At 44.8% G+C, this 27,736-nt stretch overlaps 1 protein-coding gene across 1 annotated transcript in view; it reads left to right on the top strand.

The window, feature by feature from the left end:
- Positions 1–9,443, top strand: part of HCST (hematopoietic cell signal transducer) — a 64,357-nt gene extending 54,914 nt beyond the window's left edge. The window contains exons 3-4 of the mRNA XM_068243230.1: positions 4,794–4,934; positions 7,713–9,443. Coding sequence (XP_068099331.1) covers positions 4,794–4,934; positions 7,713–7,750 — 179 coding nt within the window. The 3' untranslated portion in view covers positions 7,751–9,443. The remainder of the gene's footprint in view (positions 1–4,793; positions 4,935–7,712) is intronic.
- Positions 9,444–27,736: the final 18,293 nt, after the last annotated feature.

The following is a 27,736-nucleotide window of genomic DNA, read 5'->3' as shown; positions in this document are numbered from 1 at the left end:
AGCGAGAGTTAGGCGCACGCTATGCGTGGTAGTGCAGCATAGCATGTGGTGCTAACTTACTCGCGCTCCTTCTAAGTAATGGCTACTCCACTGAACCGCCCTTAGTCTCAGCGGATCAAGTGGCTTTTTAGGACGTGATCCCAGCGCTTTGATTGGACAAAAAAGCTGCTTGTCAAGTGAAAAAGGGCCTTGATAGCAGTGCAGCTTAATGAATCAATCCCAATGTTTTTTTATCGTTTCTTCATTTTTATCTCAGTTAGAATAATAAAGATGTTAAAATAACAGTATTAAAAAGGGAGCGGGGTGAAACCAAAATTGCAAAATATTGTCTATCTATAACAATGAAAACAAAGAAATATTTACAGTCGCAATAAACATAGTAAAACATTGGTAAATATTACAGAACCCTCCCATGACCGATGCCTAACTCTAACCCCCACCCCCAGTGGTGCCTACTCCTAAGAACCCTCTGGTGCCCAGAGCTGGGACAAGGTCCTCCAGCACCCAAGGCTGAGACACCAAAGTGTGCCCCTCCATCCCTCCCACCCCAGCCGTCACACACTGATTGCTATTAGACTAAAAGGTGCCCCAGGGCCCCCAACACCTTAATCTCTAATTATCTGGCTTGCAGTCACTGCCATGTATCCCCTTTTCTTATTTCTCTCTAGTTCTAACACAATAGGGGAATTATAGCTGAGTGAGTTGTTCGCCCCTCCTACACTGCGCCCTGAGGCTGGAGCCTCTCTCGCCTCTGCCTCGGCCCCACCTAACCTAATCCTCCTTTTGCACCTGATCCGCTGCATTTAGCATGCGTTTGCGTTAGTAGGCGTTGGTACGCGTTAGTGCGCGTTTTTTACCCAAATGTAATAGAAAACCTATTTGTTACAATCCTCACACACTGGCAACTGCAAGAAAGAGTACAGTACTCTGTTTTTTTGCGGATGCCAGCATGTGGGGATTGTATCAAATAGGTTTTTGTTACATTTCAGGGAAAAAACGCGCACTAACACGTACCAATGCGTACTGATGCAAACGCATGCCAAACGCAGCGGATCAGGTGCAAAAGGAGCCTAAGACCTCCCTGGTGATGGCAACAGTCACAGTTCAATGTAAGATAGTAAAGACAAAACTTAGTTTAGATCAACTCTTGGAGATCTTCCAAAATAAAGTATTCTAATTATAGCTTAGGTACTGTACTCATAAGAAGCTGTTTTACACTGACTAACCTCTGTCTACTTTTTTATGCAAATCACTTGGAGTTCTGCAAGTTTCATTGTGAAAGTTGCCTTGTTTTGCTCTCAGCGGCGAGAAGCGAGCGACTAAACAAGATACCCTGTACATAGAGCTAGCAGCCCTGCAGAGGAGTGGGACATCGCCCCCATGTTGTGAAAAAGTGTAGAAGGAAATAAGCTCTCCTAGGCCCTTATGCAATGAATGTTTTCACCTGAGTTATCTCCTAGGAGATCATTTTCAACTTCTCTAAAAAATAAAATTTTACAATCTTCTAAAAAAAAAAAAAATAGCATTTTACAATTGAAAATGTACCCAAAAGTTGGTGAAAAAGTACTACCAAATTTATTTGTAGTGCTTTCTTGTTTGCTGGTGGTTTAAAGAGACACATGAAGTGAAAAATAATTGATGATATTATGATTTGTATGTGTAGTACAGCTAAGAAATAAAACATTAAGATCAGATACATCAGTGTAATTGTTTCCAGTACAGGAAGAGTTAAGAAACTCTAGTTGTTATCTCTATACAAACAAGCCATTAATCTCTACGACTTTCAAAGTCACTGCTGGAGAGGGCTGTTTTCTGACTTTTATTATCTCAACTGTAAGTGAACTGTTTACTTTTTCTCTGCCAGAGGAGAGTTCATTACTTCACAGACTGCTCTGAAAGACTCATTTTGAATGCTGAGTGTTGTGTAATCTGCACATATTATAGAATGATGCAATGTTAGAAAACACACTATATACCTGAAAATAAAAATATGAGAATATTTTCTTTGCTGCTAATCTTCTAGTAATTATTCATAGTACACAACAAATTCACTATATCATATTTTTTTTTCGCTTCAGTGTCTCTTTAAAGGGCATTTTATGTCAAGGTATGAAAGTATCACCTAGCAGAAAACTCAGGTGAGAAAGTTAATTGCATATGGGCCCTGGTCTTAGCATAACCTAGATCCTCGCCTGTCTATGCAGAGAGCGTCTCACTTTATTAGATGGCTGACAATGTCAATATTGACAGTTCCGCATACGAGCGTAGGAGTGGATAAACCATTGTTGATCTGCCCTTGATTGTCTCGTCTGTGTGGCAGCACCGTCCAGGGATCCGATATGGAAACCGTTGAAACTCTCCAAATGAGTCCTCGGCCGGATCAGGATATTAGTAAACCACAGACTGCTTGCGCCAATAGGTAGATTGCCAAACTGTCTCTGATGAAGCGAAGGTGATCCTTTTAAAACGCATCAGCTCACCGCATTGATTTTATTTTTTATTTTCCACTAATACACTTTGTGCTGAACTGTCAATACTGGCATTTCGTCAGCCTAACCCTAACCTAAGGTGAGCTGCTGTCTGCATAGAGGTGAGGATCTAGTCTATACACAAAAGCGCTTCCTTCTTATCTTTATAACAGTTTTCCAGTCATATGGTGTTACACTATGGATGGACGTCTGCATACGTGTGCATCTAAAGCAATAACACTCAGGCTGGCTTCAGACTGAGTATTGGCAGCAGAGGTGAGGCCCAGGGCCAACATTTTGGAAAATCCTGTGTTGCCATAGACTTACATGACTTCCGATCTGACGTAGATCGCAGCAGGTCGACGTGGAAGCTGCACAGTAAGGTAGGTAGGCGCGTATAATAGGGCACTTCCAGCACAGCGTACGGAGTATAAACTCTCCCTTTGACTTTTATTAGGCTATGGTGGAGTGCGGTAAATTTACCGCACCACCCCAGTGTGAAAGGGCCCTAATCCCCGTATGTACCAGAGCAATTCGTTATTTCTCAGTTTTCAGCAATTATAGTTTTAAAATAAAAAGGGCTACTGTGTATAAAACCCAAACATTTTCTTTGACCATTTGTCCCAGTTATTACAATGTTTCATTATGTCCCTAGTACAATGTATGGCGACAATATTTTATTTGGAAACAAAGGTGTATTTTTTTCTGTTTTGCAACCGTCACTAATTACAAGCCCTTATTTGCAAAAATTACAGTAATATACCCCCTTGACATACATATTAAAAAGTTGAGTCCCTAAGGTAACTATTTATTTTTTAAATGCCACTTTTTATTTTTGATATATTGAGTCCCTAAGGAAACTATTTATGTAATTTTTTTAAATGACACTTTTTTAATTTTTTATAAAAGAGTTTTATTTTGGTAACTATGGGAGGGGAGGTAAGGAGTTAATTAATGGGGCACTTTATGCATTTTTATTTAATGTAATGTATGTAGGTGTAATTTTACTATTTGGCCACTACATGCCCCCCCCCCCCCCCCCCCACACACACACACACACACACACTTTATTCCTCCTGTGTACTGTGAACAGTACACAGAGGAAGTAATGTGTGTGTATGCTTTACTTTCACTTTTGTCAATGACCATCTGCATCTTAGGCCCCGTTTTGTAAAAACCGGAACGGATGTCCGGACCGCACCGGAACCAGACCAGACCTAATCCGTACGGGTTCCTATCTGGATCAGGTCCGGATCCGGTCCGTTTGCATCCGTTTTCCGTGCGGTATAAACACGGTTGCGGTCCGGATCCGGTTTCTTAAAGAGATAACAACCTGTAAATACCTGGGGTCTGGGAGGTCAGCAGAAGCTCTGGGGTCATTGTTGGAGACAGGTGGACGTGTGGAGACCATCCGTGGATACAGAGACTGCAGTTGGGACCATGGATCCAGTCATTTTTTACTCGTACCTGGGAATTCTCTCCTTCCTGTTGTTCACCTACTACTATGTGGGGAGAAGGCCTCACCTCCTCATTATCAGACATATCATCAGACATGTTGCTGCCAAAGAGCTCCAGCATGAAATCCCTGCTGCTCCACTCTGTGAACGCTGGGCCCCAGTGGTCTCCATCCAAAATGGCCACTAGAAAAAGCATAGGAAGTGGGGTAGCCTGTGGAAGTTTTTATAGCCAGTGTGTTGTGCGCGCTCCGGTTCTCATTGGTTTGTATTGGCCGGATGCAACAGTCCGGCTCCGCTCCGGATACGTCTGCCGGAGGAGCCGGACCAAAAAATAGCGCATGTTGGATCTTATGCTGGAGTCCGGATCCGGTCCGGCTCCGGTCCGGACGAAACGGATGCATGTGAACGGACGCATAGACTTTCATTGCTATGCCGTGCGTCCGTTCCGTCCGTTCCGCATGCGGTCTGGCTCCGGCACGGCGATTCCGGACGGCGACCGCTAATGTGAACCGGGCCTTATTGATGCCACTGATCATTGATCAGTCACAGGCACTTCGATCAGTGAATGGGAACTATACTACAGTTGCTGAAATCCAGGTGGAGGCCTGGTCATTCTTGTTCTTTGCAGTGTATTCCTATACCCTCGGTGGATCCAGGTGTGGATTGGCTGACTCCCTGGTGTATGAATACTAAGCCATAAGAGCAGCTGGGCTAACCTTTTTGTCTGATTGGCCCAATGCCAGGCTGCATACAATTTGCATGCAAGTAGGAATTATTACCATCTCGCTGACAATCTGTGATGACATAGGTCTATAGATGATTGTAGTAAGAGGGGGGTCACCCTTTAAGCTTTATTTCTCTCTTGCAGAACCTTCCTGTGGGGATTGTTATCGTATTGATACTGTGACTCTGGTTGGCGTGGTTATTGGAGACATATTTTTAACGGTTGTCATTATCCTGGTGGTATACTACTGCACCAAGCAGACCTTTCAAAGAAAATCACCTGAAGGTAAGAATTGTAAACCCAAAACTAACTTAACCACAAACTGTCACCCAAACCTTAAAGTGACCCTGAACAGACCTAAAAATTGTCACACTGAACTTACCTGGGGCTTCCTCCAGCCCCCCCCTCCCCATGTCCTTGAGGTGCCTTGGCTTCCTCTGGGCTCCCTCTGTTCTCCAGATGGTGGCTCCGTTGGCTGCACAATCCGGCAGGGAGTCATTCACAACTGTGCGGTTCTCGAGAAAATGAACCATGCATGTGCGGAATGCTCATGGGGTTGGGCGCGCAGGTGAGACAGGCATGCAGCACATTTGCACTTGGCGGAACTCACATGCAGCGTGTTTGCAATTTGGGGACATCGCAATTGCACCACCATCACCACAGTGTGAGTAATCCCATAGGATTACATGTGCTGCAGCACTTTGCTGATTCCCAGCAAAGCACTGGAAAACGCCCAAGTGTGAATGGCACTGGCGTAATAATAGGGGAAGCAGCCCCTGCCCCCGCGGGGGTTGCCATGGGGACCGCTCATGGGCGTTTTGGGGGGCAGGAGGGGTCGCAGCATGAGGGGAGAGCTTTGCACATCAGCGGGGAGGGGGGACAGTCCCCTCCCCTCCCTTACCTTGGGCTCTCCCCTCTGCGCTCCCCCTCCTGCATCTATCTAAGTGTCAGCAGCGGCGGTGGCAGCTATAATTACCTCTCTTCACCACCGGAGGTCTCCAATCTGCTAGGGCTTCACACTACTTCCTGTTAAAACAGGAAGTAATGTGAAGCACTTGCAGATCGGAGAAGCCCTTGCAGATCGGAGACCTCCGTAGTGAATGGAGGTAATTATAGCTGCTGCTGCCGCCGCTGCTGACACTTAGATAGATGCAGGAGGGGGAGCGCAGAGGGGAGAGCCCGAGGTGAGGTAGGGGGGGGGCCCTCCCTGCTGATGTGCAAAGCTCTCCCCTCATGCTGCGACCCCTCCTACCCCCCCAAATGGCCTTGAGCGGGCACCGGGGGGGGGGGGGGGGGCGCTCAAATTCTTGCAGGGGGGCCCAGGGACTTCTAGTTACGCCCCTGGTGAATGGCAATCAGTGTGGTAGACTGTGCAGTATATTTCTCATGGATTGTACACTGGCATCAATTCATCAAGCATTAGCACATGCGGTAATGCTGAAAACAGCTGACTTTACCAAGCACTTAGGAAAAAGCCAATTCATCTAGGCTGTTACCGCATGGAACGCTACAATTACTGAGCAGTGAGGTAAATTACCGGCTTGTGCGGGAAACACCTCAACAAATGCCAGCAGGGTCAGTTCTAGACTTTTTGCTGCCTGAGGCAAACTTGTGAAGATGCAGCCCCCTCCCCTCCTTCCCAATGGGTAGTATAATTTCCCCCAGTATAGGTAGCCTGGAGGGGGTAGCAGGAAGGAACAGTACAGTCGGCGGCATCGCAGGAAGGAACGCAGTGCTGGAACGGCAAGGAGGTGAGTCATCACTTCCCCGCCCGCGGCCTGATAACTGTGCAGTGTGGTAATAGCTGGAGAGGGAGTGCAGACCGGGGGACCTAGGTGAGGGAGTGGAGTCTGACCCTCCTCCCCACCGCTGTGCCCACTGCCCCCCTTCCTGGCTGTTACCTCTTCCAGCTCAGTGCCCCCTCCCCCACGGCCAGGCTGGCACCGCCACCCCCCACTTCTGCCGCCTGAGGAACCCGCCTCATGGGCGGCCCAGGGCTGAATGTCAGCAAATGTCAATTCATGAAGGTTACAGCATGCGGTAAAACACAGCACCATTACTGGCAGTTCTCCTCTGTCAGCAGATCTCCTCTGTCGGAAACAATGTGGGACTCACAGAACTCACAGAAGCAGAAAGGATTACCTATGACTGACAGGAGCAGAAGCCACTAGAAACAGCCCCTGTCTTCTGCAAGTCCCGCTGATTGGATGTTGATAGGTTGCGCAGGCTTCTTGGGAGTCTTTTCTACCCCCCCCCCCCCCCCCCAGGTAGCTAACAGAGAGAGTTTGGAACAAATCAGGTCTCCCCCGCCACCCTTCGGTCATTTAACAATTTAAGTTCCTGTTTGAAGATGCGGAGAAACTAGTGGGGAAATCACCTAGGCATACATGTTTAAAGTCTCCTGGAAGTTCTTCTAAGTTGCGGCAATTAAATAAAATGTTAAGAAAGACTAATAGACAGATTCAGAGCGAGCAGAGGCAATATAACAAACATGTATATTCTAAAGGGATGTGGGAAGGCCTCTTACTATTGTAATGTTGTCTCTGCACGGAGCAGACATGTACCAACACAGACAAATACACACTCTTCTGCTGTTACCGAACAGGTTTTTGTAAATGGGCTTTGGTAAATTACCGAACTTTTACCACACCTGTGAAAATATTGATGAATTAGCAAAAAAAAGTCCAAAATACCGATTGAAGTTTTTTTCCGACTTGTTTTTTTTTATTCAAACAACCTTTCAGGGGCATAGCAATAGTCATAGCAGCCATAGCAACTGCTATGGGGCCCTGGACAAAGCTCAAGAGTGCCTAGATATGATGGCTCCATGAAAATGTTACTATGATGCTCCACGATGTCCAGCTATGCCACTGCAGCCTTTGATGATGAATTGATGCCTTTGTGTTTAACTGTTGTGTTTTCTGTGTTCCTAAATAAACTTCTTGTAACTCTTTTTTTTTTATTTTATTTATTTATGTGCCCAATGAACTCAATTCTGATTCTGATTTACTTTGAAGGTTATTGCTTTATTTTCAGCTAACTATAACTTCTTATCTTTTGCAGATGATAAGAAAGTCTACATGAATATGCCTGTAAGATGAAAGCTCCTCTGGCTCTAGGACTCCCGACAGATCCCCAATCTTTTGTCATTGTTTGTCTTTTGTTGATTCAGCTGCGATCAGCTGTCATACTGACACATTTCCTTCTCTGTTATATTTTATATCGATGTTTTTACCCTTTGTAAGTGATATAATTCTACAACGTTACTGCTGGCACACGCACTGGGATTGCAGTGGGTCTGCCTACTCGCTCTGAGCCAGAGAATTATCGTATTAGAGGCAGAGCATCAGCACAGAATCAGGCAACTGGAATTCAAGGCCATTTTTAGGCATAGGCCACCAGGCAGATGCCTGGGGTGACAGTTGTAGAAGGGGACACCACAGGGGTAGTGCACACTGTAATTTATGGAATTTTTATACCCAACTGATAGTTCCATTAATCCATTAGCAGATTCAATACAGTTATTATATATAGTTTGAAATAAGAGGGCTACTTTTGAGCTCAATCAGAACACGTTGTGCTGTAAATATCTTGGAATGCTTTGATCTCTCCTTGCTAACAGAAAGTAAAGAAACTAAAAGCAGAAGCCCTCTATTATTGTCTTACACTGCCCCCTAGTGACAAGTGGCCATAAACAAACATTACATCAGTACTATTAAGTAGCAAGCAAATGTAACTAATAAAGAAACATTTTTTGCTAAAATAAGTTGGCTTGGAGTACTTGCCAGCCTCTAAATAAATTGGCTGCTAAAAGGGTTAAGTAAAGGGATTGATGGTACTTTTAACACCAACGGGCATTGCTGTGTCAATTGTTGCTGCTCTTTGATTTCCAGGACAATATTCTAACCTGTAAAGACCCAGGCCGTACTTAAACAATATAATGTTTGTAAAGTTGATAGTTACCTCTCAAAACCATTATTGGAAGGATTAATAATGTGGGTTCTGTGAGTGTGACCCAGTGAGATGTTTATGGCCTGGTAATAATGTTGTATCTTTAACAAACAGTGTTTCTAAAAACAACTATCAATATCGTATTGGTGTCCACAAGATGAATTGATATAGTTTATGATCCTCCTGTTCTTGAGATTGTGGTAGGGAGACATAAGGTGCCTTGTCTGGGATGCCAAAAGAAGCCAGAAACAGCCCTGATGTCATTATTAGGCAATAAAGATGGCAGCCTCCAGATTTCTCTTACTTCAGGTTCCCTTTAAAGAAGTAGGATCAGCCATACTATGCCAGGGAAAAAACACATATAGAAGTAGATAAATACTTGATCTACTTACATAACACATGTATTATACTGTCCACGTTTTGATTTCAGTGAATGTTATATAGTAAATTACAAGAATTCTGTTCCTGGTGGGGGCCATGTCTTTTGCCCACAGTTAAGGCTAACTCGTGATGTCATTTCTGCCCTTTACTTTTTTTCTTGTCTCCTCCAATCGCTGAGTCGCCTCAGCCTTGCTTGTAAACACAAGTGAGCAGAGGATCGTGTTTCAGATAAGCAGCTGGAAGGGAAATAAAGGAAAGAGGAGGAATACATTATAGATAAAAAGAAGCCCCAGCATGCAATTCTTTGGCACCGACTACTAAAGGGCCAGTGCTCCTTAAGTATGTGATAACTCCAAATCATAACAGCAGAAAAAGTTTTGAAAGTTTTGAATGCAGGATTAGCATCTTTATCACATAAATACACTCAGACCAGTTGCTGTTGAAATTTGATTTTTATGGTGATGATACCGCTTTAAAGAGACTCTGAAGTCTCCTAAAATTGCACTTTTTATTTAACAGTTGTCTTCAGCATTATAACACAAGCTAAAACGCTGCATCCCCGCAGCAGATCGCTACATTTAAACCCCCCACACAGGGGCGTAACAATAGACCCTGCAAGGAATGCAGCTGCAGGGGGGCCCAGAAGCCACAGGGAGCCCAGTGGGGAAGAAGTTTTTTTTCCCTGTCCTGAGAGACTGAAAACAAAGGGCACAGAGAGAAGAAAACCTTCTGCTCCATGCACAATTGTTGTAATGTCTGCATCTGCTCAGCCACTGATAAGGAATCATACAAAGTGTTGCAGAAAACGATTTGTAGACAGTCCGTATTCAGTGTGCTGCAGGCTCTTGTGTAACGCCCCCTGCCCCCAGCCTTTCTACCCCTTTCCCAAGTGCTGTGTACTGTAATGATGCTTGAGGAGGGTGGGCCCATCCAAAGTTTTGCAGGGGGGCCCAGTAGTTTCTAGTTACGCCCCTGCCCCCACATTCCCTGGACTAAATATTGGGAGTGCTTCCTTGTAGAGGCAGAGCTTACCACTGTCGCTCTGCCTCTACTAGCATCAATCCCCGCTGATCCCCGCCTCTCCCCACCCTTCTCAGTCTTCTTTCACTGAGAGGGGCGGGGAGAGGTGGAGATACACGCGGATTGACACGAATAGAGGCAGAGCTACAGCGGTAAGCTCTGCTTCCCGGGGCAGCAAAATCCACGACCATGAAAGTCGTAGATTTTTGCCAGGTATATAGAGAGTTTAAATGTAGTGATCTGCCGCGGGGATGCGGCGTTGTAGCTTGTGCTATAATGCTGAAGACAACTGTTAAAGGGATACTGTAGGAGGGTCAGGGGAAAATGAGTTGAACTTACCCGGGGCTTCTAATGGTCCCCCGCAGACATCCTGTGCCCGCACAGCCACTCACCGATGCTCCGGCCCCGCCTCCGGTTCACTTCTGGAATTTCGGACTTTAAAGCCTGAAAAACACTGCGCCTGCGTTGCCGTGTCCTTGCTTCCCCTGATGTCACCAGAAGCGCATGGCGCAGAGTCATACACAGACCACACTGGGCCTGTGCAATACACTCCTGGTGACATCAGCGGGAGCGAGGACACGGCAACACAGGCGCAGTGTTTTTCAGACTTTAAAGTCTGAAATTCCAGAAGTGAACCGGAGGCGGGGCCGGAGCTTCGGTGAGCGGCTGTGCGGGCACAGAATGTCTGCGGGGGACCATTAGAAGCCCCAGGTAAGTTCAACTCATTTCCCCCAACCCTCCTACAGTATCCCTTTAAATAAAAAGTGCAATTTTTGGAGACTTCAGAGTCTCTTTAAAGCGGAATGAAACCCAGCATTTCTTCTTGGCTCTAAAAATTATTTACAGCATATTATATACTACCACCATTTTTATTTTTAGTAGAACAGCATTCAATTAGTTAAAGATGAACTGTCACGAAAATCTTAACATTTAAAACACATACAAATAAAGTAAAATGAGCCATAAATAACTTTTCTCCTATGTTGCTGTCACTTACAGTAAGTAGTAGATATCTGACATTACCGACAGATTTTGGACTAGCTCTAGGCCTAGGTCTTTATGCAAAAAAAAAACCAACAGTTCCCCGTCTTCATTCTAGTTCCTGGAAGCGTCATCGTACACTTCCAGGACTTTTTTTGACTGTGGCCATCTTGTGGCCAAATAGTAAACTACACCCACATACATTTTTTAATAAAGAAATACATTAAATTACATTTAAAATTAGCTGTTTGCTTCCCCACACCAAAAATTACTCAAATACATTTTTTTGATAAAAAATAAATTAAAAAAATTACAATAAAAAAAACCACATAAATAGTTACCTACGGGTCTGAACTTTTTAAATATGCATGTCAAAGGAGTATATTAATATAATTTTTTAAATTATGGGCTTGTAAATAGTGATGGATGCAAATTGAAAAAATGTACCTTTATTTACAAATAAGATACATGGGTTTTAATTACGATAACATGTATTCATTTCAAACTATGATGGCCAAAAACTGAGAAATAATGATTTTTTTCCATTTCTTTTTTAATATTCCTGTTAAAATGGATTTAGAATAAATTAGTTCTTAGCAAAATGTATCACCCCAAGAAAGCCTAATTGGTAGCAGAAAAAACAAGATATAGATCAATTCATTGTGATGAGTAGTGTTAAAGTTATTGGCAAATGAATATGAGGTGAAAGATGCTCAGATGCAAAACATTTACAACCCTGTGGGCTTAAAAAGAACCAGAGACGAAGCACCCTCTTGTATTTTACCTTATAAATCAGTGGGAACATGACAGTAAACACCTAATCTGCTCTTTGTTTTATTGTTCTCTGTTTAATCTGACTGTTATCACCTCTGATAAGAATCCCCGACTGAGCATTCAGTCTAGCTTTGCAACGGAATGATTATAGCTGAGTCTGTCTTCTCTGGTGTCTTTTCAAGCCCAAGTCTGCCCCCTTGTGGCTCTGCTATAATGACTCAGCAATAATCATTCCCGGCAAAGCCAGACTGAATGCTCAGTCTGGGATTCTTATCATAGCTGATAACAGACACTTTTAGCAGTGAGGATGAAACGGAGAGCAGGGTAGGTGTTTTCTTTAATGTTCCCACTGATATATATGGTAAAATACACAAGGGTGCTTCGTCTCTGGTTCACTTTAAGTAGTTAAATACAGGTCTTGAAAGTTCAGTGCAGAGAAATGTGGACGCATCTGAAGTGTACTTAATTGTATCAAGTGAGGAATGTGACACATTCTCTGACTGTGCAGAAGCTCCTGGACACACACAGACGCTGAAAGCATTTCTGCCTTCAATACAACATGAATAAAACCAGTTATGAATAAAATGCAAAGGCAGCTCTCAAAGCAAAAAACAGTACTTTTGGGAACTTGTAACTTCTAAATGAATAATAATACTTATGCACAAATGCAAATATGATAACTGTCTGGCATATAGGAAAACATATTTTTATTGAATATTATGCCAGGGTTTTATACAGCTTGAAGGGAATTAAGGGTACTACTGTCATTCTTGTTAAAACAATGTTGTAAACATGCATCTTATTTCTTGTAAATTAATTTGATTAAATGTGTATTTCACTTTCAATGTACAGCCCTTTATGATTATTCCAAAGTTGCTGCAATTTCAAACTGAACATCTTTGCAACCATGGCAACAGTATTCATTTTGGAGTATGAAATGCTTACAAATTCTGATCTCCCAGAGTAATAAATAGTGATTTCAGGGAACTGTGATATACCCATCTTGGCATATCCTGGAATGGGAGGTAGTGGTGGACTTATCTTCCCACTGAAGACATGAAATCTCTTGATTCAGACAAAGGTTTTATTGAAAACTCCACATTTTAATGCAACGTGTTTCGCATGAAATAGCCCACTTCCTCAGGCAGTATAGGGAGCAACTGGGAGGCAAACAAACAATATGCTAAGAGCAGTAACGTACCTACCACAGGGCTGCAGGTGCTCACAGCTCCGGGTGTAGCCATGGCTAGGGGTTCCGCTGTGGTGCTCAGTCACTGTGTTCTTCCACCTGGGATCTTTTTTCATAGTTCGGGCAACATTCAGGAAAATATCAGCAGCCAGTGCATGTACTGTACTACTTCCTGCAGTAGATGTAGCACCCCGCCCCTTCCTGTCCCATGGGCAATGTGTTTCCTTGCTCTCTACACACAGCCTGCAGTGAGTGAATGTGCAGAGCAGCAGGGTGAGTAGAGAGAATGATTGCTGTGCTGCAGCTGGGACATTAGCAGGGAGAGGTGGCAGGATGTGTTTAGTGCTTCAGAGGTTGCATGTCATTAGTAGCCATGTGCACTGGCTGCTGTTTCTGTAAAAGCTGATGCACACCAAGAGAGCTTCTGGGAGCTTTTCAAATCGCTAGCGCTTTGAAAAGCGCTTGGCCTTGGCTAATGTATTTGTATGGGAAGGATCACACCAGACCAGAGCGATGTAATTTTTTTCCAAAACGCAAACGCAGATCTCGCAGCATTTCTGAGGCGATTCAGCCTCAATGTTAAGTATAGTAATAGTATAAGTGGAAAATCAATCTGAAAAGTGCTAGGACAGAGCGATTTTCCAAGCTTTTTTTTTTGTTTTTTTTTTTTGTTTTACAAAAGCTTTACATTTCCATCTCTATTGTACAAAAAAAAATCTCTACACCAAAACGCTCCAATCGCTAGACATAACTGAAAAATCGCTAGGCACATGCCTAGAATTGCTTAGAAACGCTTAGCGTTTGCGATTACACTAGTGCTTTTAGGTGTGCACCAGCCCTTAGGTAAGCAGTAATAAGGATCTATAATTAGGTTAGTGACTCAATATTGCAAATTGTGGTTAAATCACTACTTATAAAACAGGAATCTGGCCAAGATAATGGCCTCAATTCACTATGCTTATCTCCTGTCTTTAATAACGTTTCTAGAGTGATCACCATGGTGATGAGGCATGTCGTATTTAGGGAACATTTTACCTCAGGCAAACCTAAAGTTAACTCTTCTGTCTTTAAGTTAACTCTTCAATCCTTAAAGAGACTCCGTAACAAAAATTGCATCCTGTTTTTTATCATCCTACACGTTCCAAAAGCTATTCTAATGTGTTCTGGCGTACTGCAGCACGTTCTACTATCACCATCTCTGTAATAAATCAACTTATCTCTCTCTTGTCAGACTTGTCAGGCCTGTGTCTGGAAGGCTGCCAAGTTCTTCAGTGTTGTGGTTCTGTGATGCATCTCCCCCCTCCAGGCCCCTCTCTGCACACTGCCTGTGTGTTATTTAGATTAGAGCAGCTTCTCTCTTCTCTCTTATCATTTACAAGCTGAATAAATCATCGTCTGAGCTGGCTGGGCTTTCACATACTGAGGAATTACATACAGGCACAGCTGTCTGCACTCTGCAGGAAGAAACAGCCTGACACTTCAGTGGAAGATAGCTACAGGGGGAAAGAAACACACAAATGATCTCTTGAGATTCAAAAGGAAGGGTGAATACAGCCTGCTTGTGTATGGATGTATTTTCTATGTGTGGACATACTGTACATCAACCTACTTCCTGTTTTGGTGGCCATTTTGTTTGTTTATAAACAAACTTTTTAAAACTGTTTTTAACCACTTTTAATGCGGCGAGGAGCGGCAAAATTGTGACAGAGGGTAATAGGAGATGTCCCCTAACACACTGGTATGTTTACTTTTGTGCGATTTTAACAATACAGATTCTCTTTAAAATACCTCCAGAATTCTAAAGTTAAAGACAGGCTGTTCATTAACTGCGTGTGAAAATAACTTGCTTGCGAATTTTTGCCTAAGTCATTTTTCGCATCGAAAATCCCGTTTTCGAATTCGGCGAATTTTCGCAGAAATCTTCAGAAATATTCACGTTTTCGACCAGCAGTGAAAATTGTATGCAGACGCTTATGCAGAAAAATGTCCGCAATAATCCGCATGGAAATTCATTCTATGTGGACATTTATGTCTTTATGCGGAAAAATGTCCGCAATAATCCACAAGAAAATTCGTATGCGGACGCTTATGCCCTTATGCGGAAAAAACGTCCACAATAATGCGCATGAAACTTCTCTGTATGCGGACGATTATGCCCTTATGCGGAAAAACGACCACAATAATGCGCAAGAAACTTCTCTGTATGCAGACGCTTATGCCCTTATGTGGAAAAACGTCCACAATAATGCGCAAGAAACTTCGCTGTATGCAGACGCTTATGCCCTTAAGCGGAAAAATGTCCACAATAATGCGCAAGAAACTTCTCTGTATGCGGACGCTTATGCCCTTATGCGGAAAAACGTCCACAATAATGCGCAAAAAACTTCTCTGTATGCAGACGCTTATGCCCTTATGCGGAAAAATATCCGCAACAATACACAAGTAACGCGAAAATGACGGGCATTAGGCGAAAATTAAAGCAAAAAAAAAAAAATCGAAAATTTGCCAGTCAAAACAAAATTAGGCGAAGTTTCAGCTAAATGAATTCTAGCATTTTCACTCATCACTGATATGGGATAGGGCTTGGGCCAGTACAACAGAGTAACCAAGCAGCTCGGGGTGACCCAATCCCCATACAACCATATCAATCCCTGAAACAGGCTGTCTACATGTGGGGTTGGTGTGGCTGTGTAAAATGTAAAGCTATTGGCTTGCTATACACCAGCGGCTCTGGATGCAAGTCTGGCCTACAGGGGCCTAAAGACATGATTGGCATATTCAGTAGTGGTGCATTGTGGGTAACCACAAATGTTCACTTATAGCTGAATTATTGCAAATTTCCTTCTGTTTTAAGAAGACAAATCACACCAGTAATCTAAAATAACACACAAATTGCTATGTGTTCATTAGCAATTTGCCAGCACTTCAATACTTTCAAATGCTCCCAAATGCTGCATCATGTCCCATCCACTCATATTGGCAAAGTGTTTAGGGAAATCGCTAGTGATTTAAGGCGATCCCTATAAATGCTCAAAAAATGCTCTAGTGGGTTCCACCATGTGAAGCTGGTAATTTGAGCACAATAACTATCCCCCAAACTACGACAAGAAGGGCCGGGTAGTGTTAGGCATAGGGTTTACAGTAGGGTTATATTACTGGAATACTGGATGTCAGGCATGGACTCACCCCCACCGCCAGCGGTAGTGCGAACGCCGCGCTCGCGGCTGACGTCATCGGGACCCCGAACTTCCGGTCTGTCCCGGCGGCATCCTCCTCCGCTCAGCGTACCACCAGGAGCATGTCTCAGCAGGGCAGGGCAACGCGCGCACGCTCGGAGCGTCACGCCCTTTATGCCCTGAGGAGGAAAATCACATGAGCAGGCTGCCGGGACAGTTGCCGCCTCCTTCCTGACATCATCGGGGGGGGGGGTGGAGTTTGCTGAAGTGACAGTCTGCATTTAAGCAGCAGACTGTCAGTATTCTGTGTCCGCTGTAGCGATCACACCTGTGTTAGCTCTCGGATCCACAGTATACTTATATATTGGTACTGCCAATATATAAGTACTGGAAGAAACATACCATTGTGATTTATCTGTGCCTTTGACCTTTTTGCTCGTTCTTGACCTTGCTCTTGCCTAATCCTCTTGTACTTTTGCCAATCTGATCTCCTGTTGCCGACCTTGCTGTACCTCTCGTTTTCGCCTCTGATCTGTGATACTGTACCTTGATATTCCGATCTCCTGTTGCCGAACCCCGGCTCGTTATTAGACTCCGTCCTAGCCTCCTGATTCTGTACCTTGCTTTATTGATACTCTGTTGCCGAATTTTGCTTGTTTCACTATCCTCCTCCAGCGGGCCCTTGCCGCTGGACGGAAGTTGCCGCTAGCAGTGTGTCTCGCCACTGCGTAGTGCCTATTACTGTTGCACCAATCACTATACACCTTGAGTGGGCAGGGGTTAGTTTATATATCGGATTGTCGGTGAGACTGCAGCTCACCCATAATCAGATATACGTCTGTGTGCCGGTGATACTGCAGATTACCGGTAATCAGACACTCTCTGCGTCCACCTATCGTCACAGATCGTGACAGTACAGCGGACCAAAAAATGGATGCTCTGGTCCAGCAGGTTAACACTTTGACGACAGTCGTCGCTCAATTAAACCAGACCGTTAAAGATCAGCAGGTCCAGCTTAACCGACTAGCTGAGGTTGTGCAAAACCTGCAAGCACCAGTTAATCCCGCTCCTGTATTACCGGTTGAACCCAAAATGCCGTTACCCAAATTGTTTTCAGGAGAACGCTCCGATTTCCGTAATTTCCGGGATCGGTGTCAATCATATTTTCAAATGCGTCCCATTTCCTCTGGTTCTGAGTTGCAAAGGGTCACGCTCATAAAAACCCTTTTACAAGGAGACTCACAGACATGGGCCTATAGCCTACCCTTGGGTCATGAGGCTCTTACCTCTGTAGAAAATTTTTTCGAAGCCATGGCGGTCGTGTATGACGATCCAGATACTTCCGCCACAGCTGAGAGGAAACTAAAAAGACTCAAACAGGGTCAGAATTCAGTGGAAACCTATGCTGCGGAATTCCGCAAATGGTCATTTTCTACCAGGTGGGAGGCGCAGTCTCTTTTGGATCGCTTCCTAACGGGGTTGTCTGATTCTGAGTCGGAATTAATGCTAAGTCATCCTGAACCTAGAACTTTAGATTAGGCCATAAGTCTTGCCATCAAAATAGACCGCAGAGTACGTTTTCACAGGTCTACCAGGCAGCGACCCTTCATGCGCTCACAACCTTCCACAAGTGTTACCACTTCCTCTTCTACTGAGGAGCCCATGCAGCTGGGTCACTCTAAATTATCCGAGACAGAGAAATTGAGAAGGAGAAAAGAGGGTCTGTGCTTATATTGTGGGGACAAGGGTCATATTGCCTCTGTTTGTTCCAAGAAGCCGGAAAACTTCTCCGCCTAGGGTTAGTCGGGGGTACTACCCTGGGCGAGAATTCCGTACCTCCAAAAGATAAAATCTTATTTCCCATTTCCATTTCTTGGGACAAACAAGACATTGCACTGCAGGCTTTTATTGATACGGGCGCTGCAGCCAATTTTATGGATTATAATTTAGCACTTAAATTAGGCATACCGGTGGTTCCTCTTGAGAAACGTATCATAGTCACTGCAATCGACGATTCCCCATTACAAGATAGTCAACCTGTCTCTATCACTCCTGAATTAATCTGCACCGTTGGGGTTTTACATTGTGAAAAATTACGATTTTACCTTATCAGAATGCCTTCTTGCTCGATTATATTGGGCCTTCCCTGGTTACGGTTACATTCTCCACAGATTGATTGGTCTTCTGGTCAGTTGCTGTCTTGGTCAACCTACTGTCAGAAGCACTGCATATCAAAATGCCCTCTTCGTTCCACTCAATTAACCCCTCAAGGTTTACCTCAGCCTTATAGCTCCTTCGCTGATGTGTTTTGTCCACGATCGGCCGATTCACTACCACCTCATAGGCCTTATGACTGTCCAATCGAGCTTAGACCAGGAACCATGCCCCCTAGAGGTCATCTTTATAATCTCACGGGACCCGAAAAGGTGGCCATGAGGGAGTACATTCAGGAAAACTTAGATAAGGGGTTCATTAGACCCTCTAGATCACCCGCGGGGGCAGGATTTTTCTTCGTAAAGAAAAAAGATGGGGGGCTGCGTCCCTGCATCGACTATCGAGCTCTTAATGCCATAACGATAAAGAACCGATACCCACTCCCCCTGATTGATGATCTTTTTTCTCAGGTCACAGGTGCCCAGATCTTTACTAAACTAGATCTCAGGGGAGCTTACAATCTGGTCAGAATTAGACAGGGTGACGAATGGAAGACGGCATTTAACACTCAGGATGGGCATTACGAGTACCTAGTCATGCCCTTTGGTCTGTGTAATGCCCCCGCTGTTTTCCAAGAATTAGTTAATGACATTTTTAGGGAGGTGGTAGGGAAATTTGTGGTCGTTTATTTGGACGACATTCTGATTTTTTCTCGCAATATCAGGGAACATAGATCTCAGGTCCAGTATGTATTACAAAAGTTACGGGAGAATTCATTATATGCCAAGTTGGAGAAATGTTTGTTTGAAGTCAATGAAGTCCCATTTCTTGGCTATATCATTTCCAGATCTGGGTTAGCTATGGATAGCAGTAAAGTTGCGGCAGTTTTAGACTGGCCGCAACCAGTTGATCTAAAGGCCTTACAACGTTTTCTGGGGTTTGCTAACTATTACAGGAAATTTATAAAGGGGTACTCCGCTCTGGTAGCTCCCCTCACTGACATGACTAAGAAAGGGGCTAATGTTAGCAGTTGGTCTCCCGAAGCCATTTCTGCTTTTACGAGTCTTAAAACTGCCTTTTGTTCGGCCCCCATTTTGCACCATGTCGATTCGTCCAGGCCATTCATAGTGGAGGTAGACGCATCAGAGATCGGGGTTGGGGCAGTCTTGTCACAGTACTCCGGATCACAAGGGAGACTTCACCCTTGCGCGTTTTTTTCGAAAAAAATTTCTGAGGCAGAGAGGAATTACGATATCGGGAACAGGGAGCTATTAGCCGTGAAGTTGGCTTTTGAGGAGTGGCGACACTGGCTGGAGGGGGCGGAACATGTGATTACGGTCTATACGGATCATAAGAACCTGGAATATCTGAAGGGGGCTAAGAGGTTAAATCCCAGGCAGGCACGGTGGTCTTTATTCTTTTCTAGGTTTGATTTCATCATCACGTTTAAACCTGGAAGCAAAAATATCAAGGCTGATGCTCTTTCACGATGTTTTGACATTGAATCAGTACTGCCCTCCGAACCAGATCCAATTTTATCTGAGAAAATTGTCGTAGCCAGTATAGACTCTATGAGGGATATTGCCTCTGTCCTGCTTCCCTACCAACAGGATAGTCCAGTAGGGAAACCGTCTGACCTCATGTTTGTACCGTTACAGTTCAGATTACAAATACTTCAATTCTTTCATGCTCATAAGCTAGCTGGTCACCCTGGAGTGGCTCGAACTAGAGAATTATTGTCCAGGAGCGTCTGGTGGCCTTCGTGGAGGAGTGATGTTGAGGATTTTGTTGTGTCTTGTTCAGTGTGCTCACGGAGTAAACCCTCACGTGTATCTCCGATGGGTACCCTCCAGCCGCTGCCTATACCCTCCGAGCCCTGGACTCATGTATCCATGGATTTTGTGGGGGAATTACCACCCTCGGACGGTAATACGGTGATTTGGGTCATTGTGGACCGGTTCTCTAAGATGGCTCATTTTGTACCTTTGAAGAAACTTCCTTCCGCTAAAGAACTTGCAGATCTTTTCGTAATCCACATTCTTCGTCTTCACGGGGTTCCTGAGAACATAGTATCTGACAGGGGGGTGCAGTTCATTTCAGAATTCTGGAGAGAATTTTGCAAGGCATTAGGGATCACCCTCTCCTTTTCATCTGGGTTTCATCCCCAAACTAATGGGCAAACGGAGAGAATGAATCAGTCCTTGGAACAATACCTCCGATGTTATGTGGCAGACAATCAAACAGAGTGGGTTCAGTACTTACCATATTCTGAATTTGCCCATAATAATCTTCGGAGTTCTTCCTCTGGGTTTTCACCTTTTCAAATTGTCAATGGAAGGTCACCAAGGTTTTCATCACTCCCTGTCAGGTCCTCACCTTTTCCTGCCCTAGAGGTCTGGCAAGAGACGCTAAGAACTCTTTGGAGGGAGGTTAATAATAATTTAAGGAAAACAGTCTCGGCCCAGAAACAACAGGCTGACCGAAGGCGTTCTCCTGAGTGGGAGTTCTCTCCCGGAGATCTTGTCTGGATCTCCACTCGGCATATCGCCTTACGACAGCCATCAGCTAAACTTGGACCTAAATTTATAGGTCCATATCCTGTAGCCAAAAGGATCAATAGGGTATCTTATCAAGTGACATTACCTCAGTCAATGCGGGGAGTAAGAACATTTCATGTGTCATTGCTGAAACCCGCAGTACAGGTGGACTCTGGTCCCCCTCCTGTGCTTGTTGACGGTGAACCTGAGTATGAGGTTGAGAGAATTCTGGATTCCCGGTTTGTTCAGAATTCTCTTCAGTATCTGGTTCATTGGAAGGGTTATGGTCCGGAGGAGAGATCCTGGGTACCAGCACATCAATTTCATGCACAGGAACTCATACGGGAATTTCATGATACAAACCCTGATAGACCTTCATTGGCGCGTTCGGAGACCACGCCTCAGGGGAGGGGTAATGTCAGGCATGGACTCACCCCCACCGCCAGCGGTAGTGCGAACGCCGCGCTCGCGGCTGACGTCATCGGGACCCCGAACTTCCGGTCTGTCCCGGCGGCATCCTCCTCCGCTCAGCGTACCACCAGGAGCATGTCTCAGCAGGGCAGGGCAACGCGCGCACGCTCGGAGCGTCACGCCCTTTATGCCCTGAGGAGGAAAATCACATGAGCAGGCTGCCGGGACAGTTGCCGCCTCCTTCCTGACATCATCGGGGGGGGTGGAGTTTGCTGAAGTGACAGTCTGCATTTAAGCAGCAGACTGTCAGTATTCTGTGTCCGCTGTAGCGATCACACCTGTGTTAGCTCTCGGATCCACAGTATACTTATATATTGGTACTGCCAATATATAAGTACTGGAAGAAACATACCATTGTGATTTATCTGTGCCTTTGACCTTTTTGCTCGTTCTTGACCTTGCTCTTGCCTAATCCTCTTGTACTTTTGCCAATCTGATCTCCTGTTGCCGACCTTGCTGTACCTCTCGTTTTCGCCTCTGATCTGTGATACTGTACCTTGATATTCCGATCTCCTGTTGCCGAACCCCGGCTCGTTATTATACTCCGTCCTAGCCTCCTGATTCTGTACCTTGCTTTATTGATACTCTGTTGCCGAATTTTGCTTGTTTCACTATCCTCCTCCAGCGGGCCCTTGCCGCTGGACGGAAGTTGCCGCTAGCAGTGTGTCTCGCCACTGCGTAGTGCCTATTACTGTTGCACCAATCACTATACACCTTGAGTGGGCAGGGGTTAGTTTATATATCGGATTGTCGGTGAGACTGCAGCTCACCCATAATCAGATATACGTCTGTGTGCCGGTGATACTGCAGATTACCGGTAATCAGACACTCTCTGCGTCCACCTATCGTCACAGATCGTGACACTGGAATTATTACTATTAGGAATTTGCTAGGGGTAGAATTATTGTAGGTTAAAAGCCTTAGTAGAATATTGGTAATATTGCCAATACTCTGCTAGTGGCCTTACCCAGATTGTGTAAGTAAACTCTCATACTACATGGAGGTGGTTAAATTGGTCAGTGATTGTCCAATCATAATTGAAAGTGTGTACCAGGCTTTAGGCTTTGAACACACACACAATTTTGTTTGGCCAACCACTGACCAATTTTACCACCTCGATGAGGGCCAACAGATTTGGAATATTATGAGCAGATTGTGTAGGTAAGCATACTACATGGAGGGGGTAAAATTGGGAAATCATTGGCCAACCAAAATTGGGTGTGTACGGGGCTTTACACTTTTGCAACATTTGTTCATCTCCGCTCTATGCTGCAACAACACAAAGGAAACACTTTTCTTTCTGCAAAAAGAAATGGCTCAATGTATAAAAAATGATTAAAAAGAATGATATGGAGACTGAAAGAGAGATTCCCTGAAGAAAGGAGCAGGCTGTAGATGGCTGTAGAGGGCTGTAGGTGGCTGTGGATGGCTGTAGAGGGCTGTAGATGACTGTAGAGGGCTGTAGATGGCTGTGGATGGCTGTAGACAGCTGTAGTAGGCTTTAGGTGGCTGTAGACGGCAGTAGAGGGCTGTAAATGGCTGTAGACGGCTATAGAGGGCTGCAGATGGCTGTAGACGGCTGTAGAGGGCTGTAAATGGCTGTAGAGGGTTGTAAATGGCTGTAGACGGCTGTAGAGGGGTGTGGATGGCTGTGAACGACTGTAGACTGCTGTAGAGGGCTGTAGGTGGCTGTAGAGAGCTGTAGATGGCAGTAGAGGGCTGTAGGTATCTGTAGAGGGCTGTAGATGGCTGTGGATGGCTGTAGATGGCTGTAGTGGGCTTTAGGTGGTTGTAGACGGCTGTAGAGGGCTGTAAATGGCTGTAGATGGCTGTGGATGGCTGTAGACGGCTGTAGAGGGCTGTAAATGGCTGTAGGTGGCTGTAGAGGGCTGTAAATGGCTGTGAACGACTGTAGACGGCTGTAGAGGGCTGTAGGTGGCTGTAGTCGGCTGTAGATGGCCATAGACGGCTGTAAAAGGCTATAGGTAGATGTAGACGTCTGTAAACGGCTGTAGATGGTTGTACATGTCTGTAGGTGGGTGTAAATGGCTGTAGATGTCATACATTTGGGCTTTGCATTGTGTAATGGGGGTTGTTTGCTTTGTGAGTCACACATCACAAGGTTCTGTCTCTATATTTAATGTATTTAGAGCAGCTTTAGCTCTGCCGTACCGACGTGACAGCGACATCACAAGACCGGCATTTCTGAACAGGTGTAAACACACTTCTGATTACTTTCTATAATTTATGATGTTTATCCACAGCTAAAATCTAGAAGGATGCCCTGATGCACTGAACACATCTCATGAGTCATCTCACCTTATCCATTTATCACATTGTTTAATTATTATTGTTCCAGCACAATCGTAAGCAAAATCGTATTTCAGGAAACGATGCCCCTGATCAAACTAAAGGTGGCCACTAACGACAGTTTGCTGGACGATTGTTTATGAACGATTCTTCATATGAACATTCGAAAATGATTATTTGGAACCACTACTGGATAAAAAAACTCGAAACCAATCCGATCAGATTGACAGGTTTAAACCGAATTCATTTAAAAGATTTTTGTCCTTTAGTGGTTCCAAGCGAAGAATGAATAGTTCATATGAAGAATAGTAAATTGTAAATGATCGTTCGGCAAATTGTATCATTAGTGGCCACCTTTAAAGAAACACTGAAGTCTCTGAAAATGCAGCTTTTTATTACAAAACCCTGTTCAACATTATTGCCCTAACTAAAACGCTGCATCCCCACGGCTGAACTCTAACTAAATCCCCCCAAACTCCCCTCGCGAAATCCACGACTTTCTTGGTCGTGGATCTTGCTGCCCCGGGAGGCAGAGCTTTCAGCTGCAGCTCAATCAGTGCGTATCTCTGCCTCTCCCCGCCCCTCTCAGTGAAGGAAGACTGAGACGGGGGGGGGGCGGAGGCAGAGATACGTGCTGATAGAGGCGTGTAGAGGCAGAGCTGCAGCCGAAAGCTCTGCCTCTCACGGAAGCGCTCCTCGCAGTGTGTCCCGGGGAGTTTGGGGGGATTCAGTTAGATTTCAGCCGCAGGGATGCAGCATTTTAGTTAGGGCAATAATGTTGAACAGATTTTAGCAATAAAAAGCTGACTTCAGAAACTTTGGAGACTTCAGAGTCTCTTTAAGGTGGGTGTTAATGATACCATTCTTCGAATGATCAATTCTCCAGTTCGAACACATAGGATGATTGATTCTCCAATTCAATTGAATAGGATAGCAGCTATCCTTTCGTTAGGTCTGAACGACTGTTTCTGATCGATCAATCGTCCGAAGATTCGCAATGTTAATGGCCATCTTATAAGTTTAATTTTTCAACTGATTTTATACATACATACATGACGCTACTTGGCTTATTAACGTAAGCACTTTACGTCTTTTCTAATCAAAATTACATCAATAACATTTTAATTAGATCTTTTGACCCAAGTGGTGTTCTTTGACATCTTTTTGGATCTGATGGACGCCAAGATATATGCGTATGTTCAAGCTTATCTTATGTTCTAAAAATATGGTATGTTCTTTGGTACATCATTAATTAACAGGGATTTCTGAACGCCCCTTGTGCCCCCACACACAAAATGTATTATTTATAGATGCGGTCAGCTACATCTTTAAATATCGGCGGCCTGCATATAGAATAGCAGTGCTGGCACCACCCATCCACATGGAAGCCAGAAAGCAGTAATTTGCTGGTTTCCAATCAAATTCAATATCAGGTGACACTCGCTGCCCAATTGGACTGCAGCTTGTCACCTGGGTAAGCTTCACTGTCTGGCCCGCAAAGTCTTCTACATCATTTTATATATACTCCGGCGTTCTAGCAGTCTGAAGTATATTGACCCGGCCCTCAACCCAAAACGTTTGGAGACCCCTGGTATAGGGCGATAAAAGAGACCGAAAAGACCTCCTACTAATAAGCAATGCTTGGTGTGATTTGCCTTCTTAAAACAGAAGGAAACTTGGAATAATTCAGCTATAAGTAAACATTTGTGATTACCCACAATGCACCACTACTGAATATGCTAATTATCCCTTTAGGCCCCTGAAAGCCAGACAAGCATCCAGAACTGCTGGTGTATAGCAAGCCTATAGCTTTACATTTGACACAGCCACATCAACCCCACATGTAGACAGCCTGTTTCAGGCTTTTGGCCCTCATCAGTACATGGTATGGATTGATATGGGTATACGGGATAGGGCTTGGGCCAGTACAACACAGTAACCAAACAGCTCGGGTTGACCCAATCCCCATACAACCATTTCAATCCCTGAAACAGGCTGTCTACATGTGGGGTTGGTGTGGCTGTGTCAAATGTAAAGCTATAGGCTTGCTATACACCAGCGGTTCTGGATGCAAGTCTGGCTTACAGGGGTGAAAATAGATAATTTGCATATTCAGTAGTGGTGCATTGTGGGTAATCACAAATGTTTACTTATAGCTGAATTATTGCAAATTTCCTTCTGTTTTAAACTCTTGAGGACCGCGGTATTAAACCCCCCTAGTGATCAGGCCATTTTTTGTTAATAGGGCCACTGCAGCTTTAAGGCCAAGCTGCAGGGCCGCACAGCACGAAAGTGATCCCCCCCCCTTTTCCCCCCACCAACAGAGCTTCCTGTTGGTGGGGTCTGATCATCCCCTCCAGTGTTTATTTATTTTTTATAAATATTATTATTATTTTTTAAATAAAAATGTGTATGTTAGATCGCCGCACGGAGACTGAAGGCGGGGCGGAACTCCGCCCCCCGAGCAGGAGATGCGCGCGATCTCCTGCTAGCCCCATAGACGGCCGTTCACGCCAATGGGTCCTGGGGCTGCCGCACTGCTCACGCCAATTGGCGTGGAGCAGTCGGCAAGTAGTTAAGAAGGCAAATTACACCAGTAATTTAAAATAACACACAAATTGCTATGTGTAGCGATTCATTAGCAATTTGCCAGCACTTCAATACTTTAAAATGCTCCCAAATGCTGCATGTCCCATCCACTCATATTGGCAAAGTGTTTATGGTTTATGGAAATCGCTAGTGATTTAAGGCGATCCCTAAATGCTCAAAAAATGCTCTAGTGGGTTCCCACCATGTGAAGCTGGTAATTTGAGCACAATAACTAACCCCCAAACTACGGCAAGAAGGGCTGGGAAGTCTCAGGCATAGGGCTTACAGTAGGGTTATATTACTGGAATACTGGAATTATTACTATTAGGAATTTTCTAGGGGTAGATTTATTGTAGGTTAAAAGCCTTAGTAGAATATTGGTCATATTGTCAATATTCTGCTAGTGGCCTTACCCAGATTGTGTAAGTAAACTCTCATACTACATGGAGGTGGTAAAATTGGTCAGTGATTGTCCAATCATAATTGAAAGTGTGTACCAGGCTTTAGGCTTTGCACATACATCCAATTTTGTTTGGCCAACCACTGACCAATTTTACCACCTCGATGAGGGCCAACAGATTTTGAATATTATGAGCAGATTGTGTAGGTTAGCATACTACATGGAGGGGGTAAAATTGGGCAATCATTGGCCAACCAAAATTGGGTGTGTACGGGGCTTTACACTTTTGTAACATTAGTTCATCTCATCTCTATGCTGCAACAACGCAAAGGAAACACTTTTCTTTCTGCAAAAAGAAAAGAGTCAATGTATAAAAATGATTAAAAAGAATGATATGGAGACTGAGGGCTGGTTCACACGGACGCTTGGCAGCGTTTAAAGCCAAGCGTTCAGGACTCGTTGGCTAAACGCTCCCATTCAAGTGAATGGGAGCGATTAGCATCGCGCGGTTAACGGCGATTGCCGTTGACTGCGCAAATGCGGCATTCCGATTTAACGCGTCAATTCAGCCGGCCCTAGAAGCTGCATGCGGCGTCCGCGGCTTCATGACCCCCTGTGGGGACGAGAAACGCAGATCGTGACGCGAAGCCGACAATCGCCGTACCGCCACCCCCGAACTAGACGTCACATGATGCCGTGGCTTCCCAGCCGCCTGAACGCCCCCTGTCGTCCGTCTGAACTAGCCCAAAAGGAGAGATTCCCTGAAGAAATAAGCAGGCTGTAGATGGCTGCAGACGGCTGTAGATGGCTGCAGACGGCTGTAGATGGCTGTAGGTGGCTGTAGATGGCTGTAGATGGCTGTAGATGGCTGCAGACGGCTGTAGATGGCTGTAGGTGGCTGTAAATGGCTGCAGACGGCTGTAGGTGGCTTTAGGTGGCTGTAGACCACTGTAGAGGGCTGTAAATGGCTGTAGAGGGCTGTAAAGGGCTGTAGATGGCTGTAGAGGGCTATAGAGAGCTGTAGGTGGCTGTGGATGGCTGTGAACGACTGCAGATGACTGTAGATGGCTGTAGGTGGCTGTAGATGGCTTAGACAGCTGTAGAGGGCTGTAGATGGCTGTAGAGTGCTGTAGACGACTGTAGATTGCTGTAGA

This window comes from Hyperolius riggenbachi, chromosome 6 (genome assembly GCF_040937935.1).
Source record: "Hyperolius riggenbachi isolate aHypRig1 chromosome 6, aHypRig1.pri, whole genome shotgun sequence".
Taxonomy (NCBI): domain Eukaryota; kingdom Metazoa; phylum Chordata; class Amphibia; order Anura; family Hyperoliidae; genus Hyperolius; species Hyperolius riggenbachi.
The sequence above is the reverse complement of the archived record's forward strand: the minus strand, read 5'-3'. Positions and strand labels throughout refer to the sequence as shown.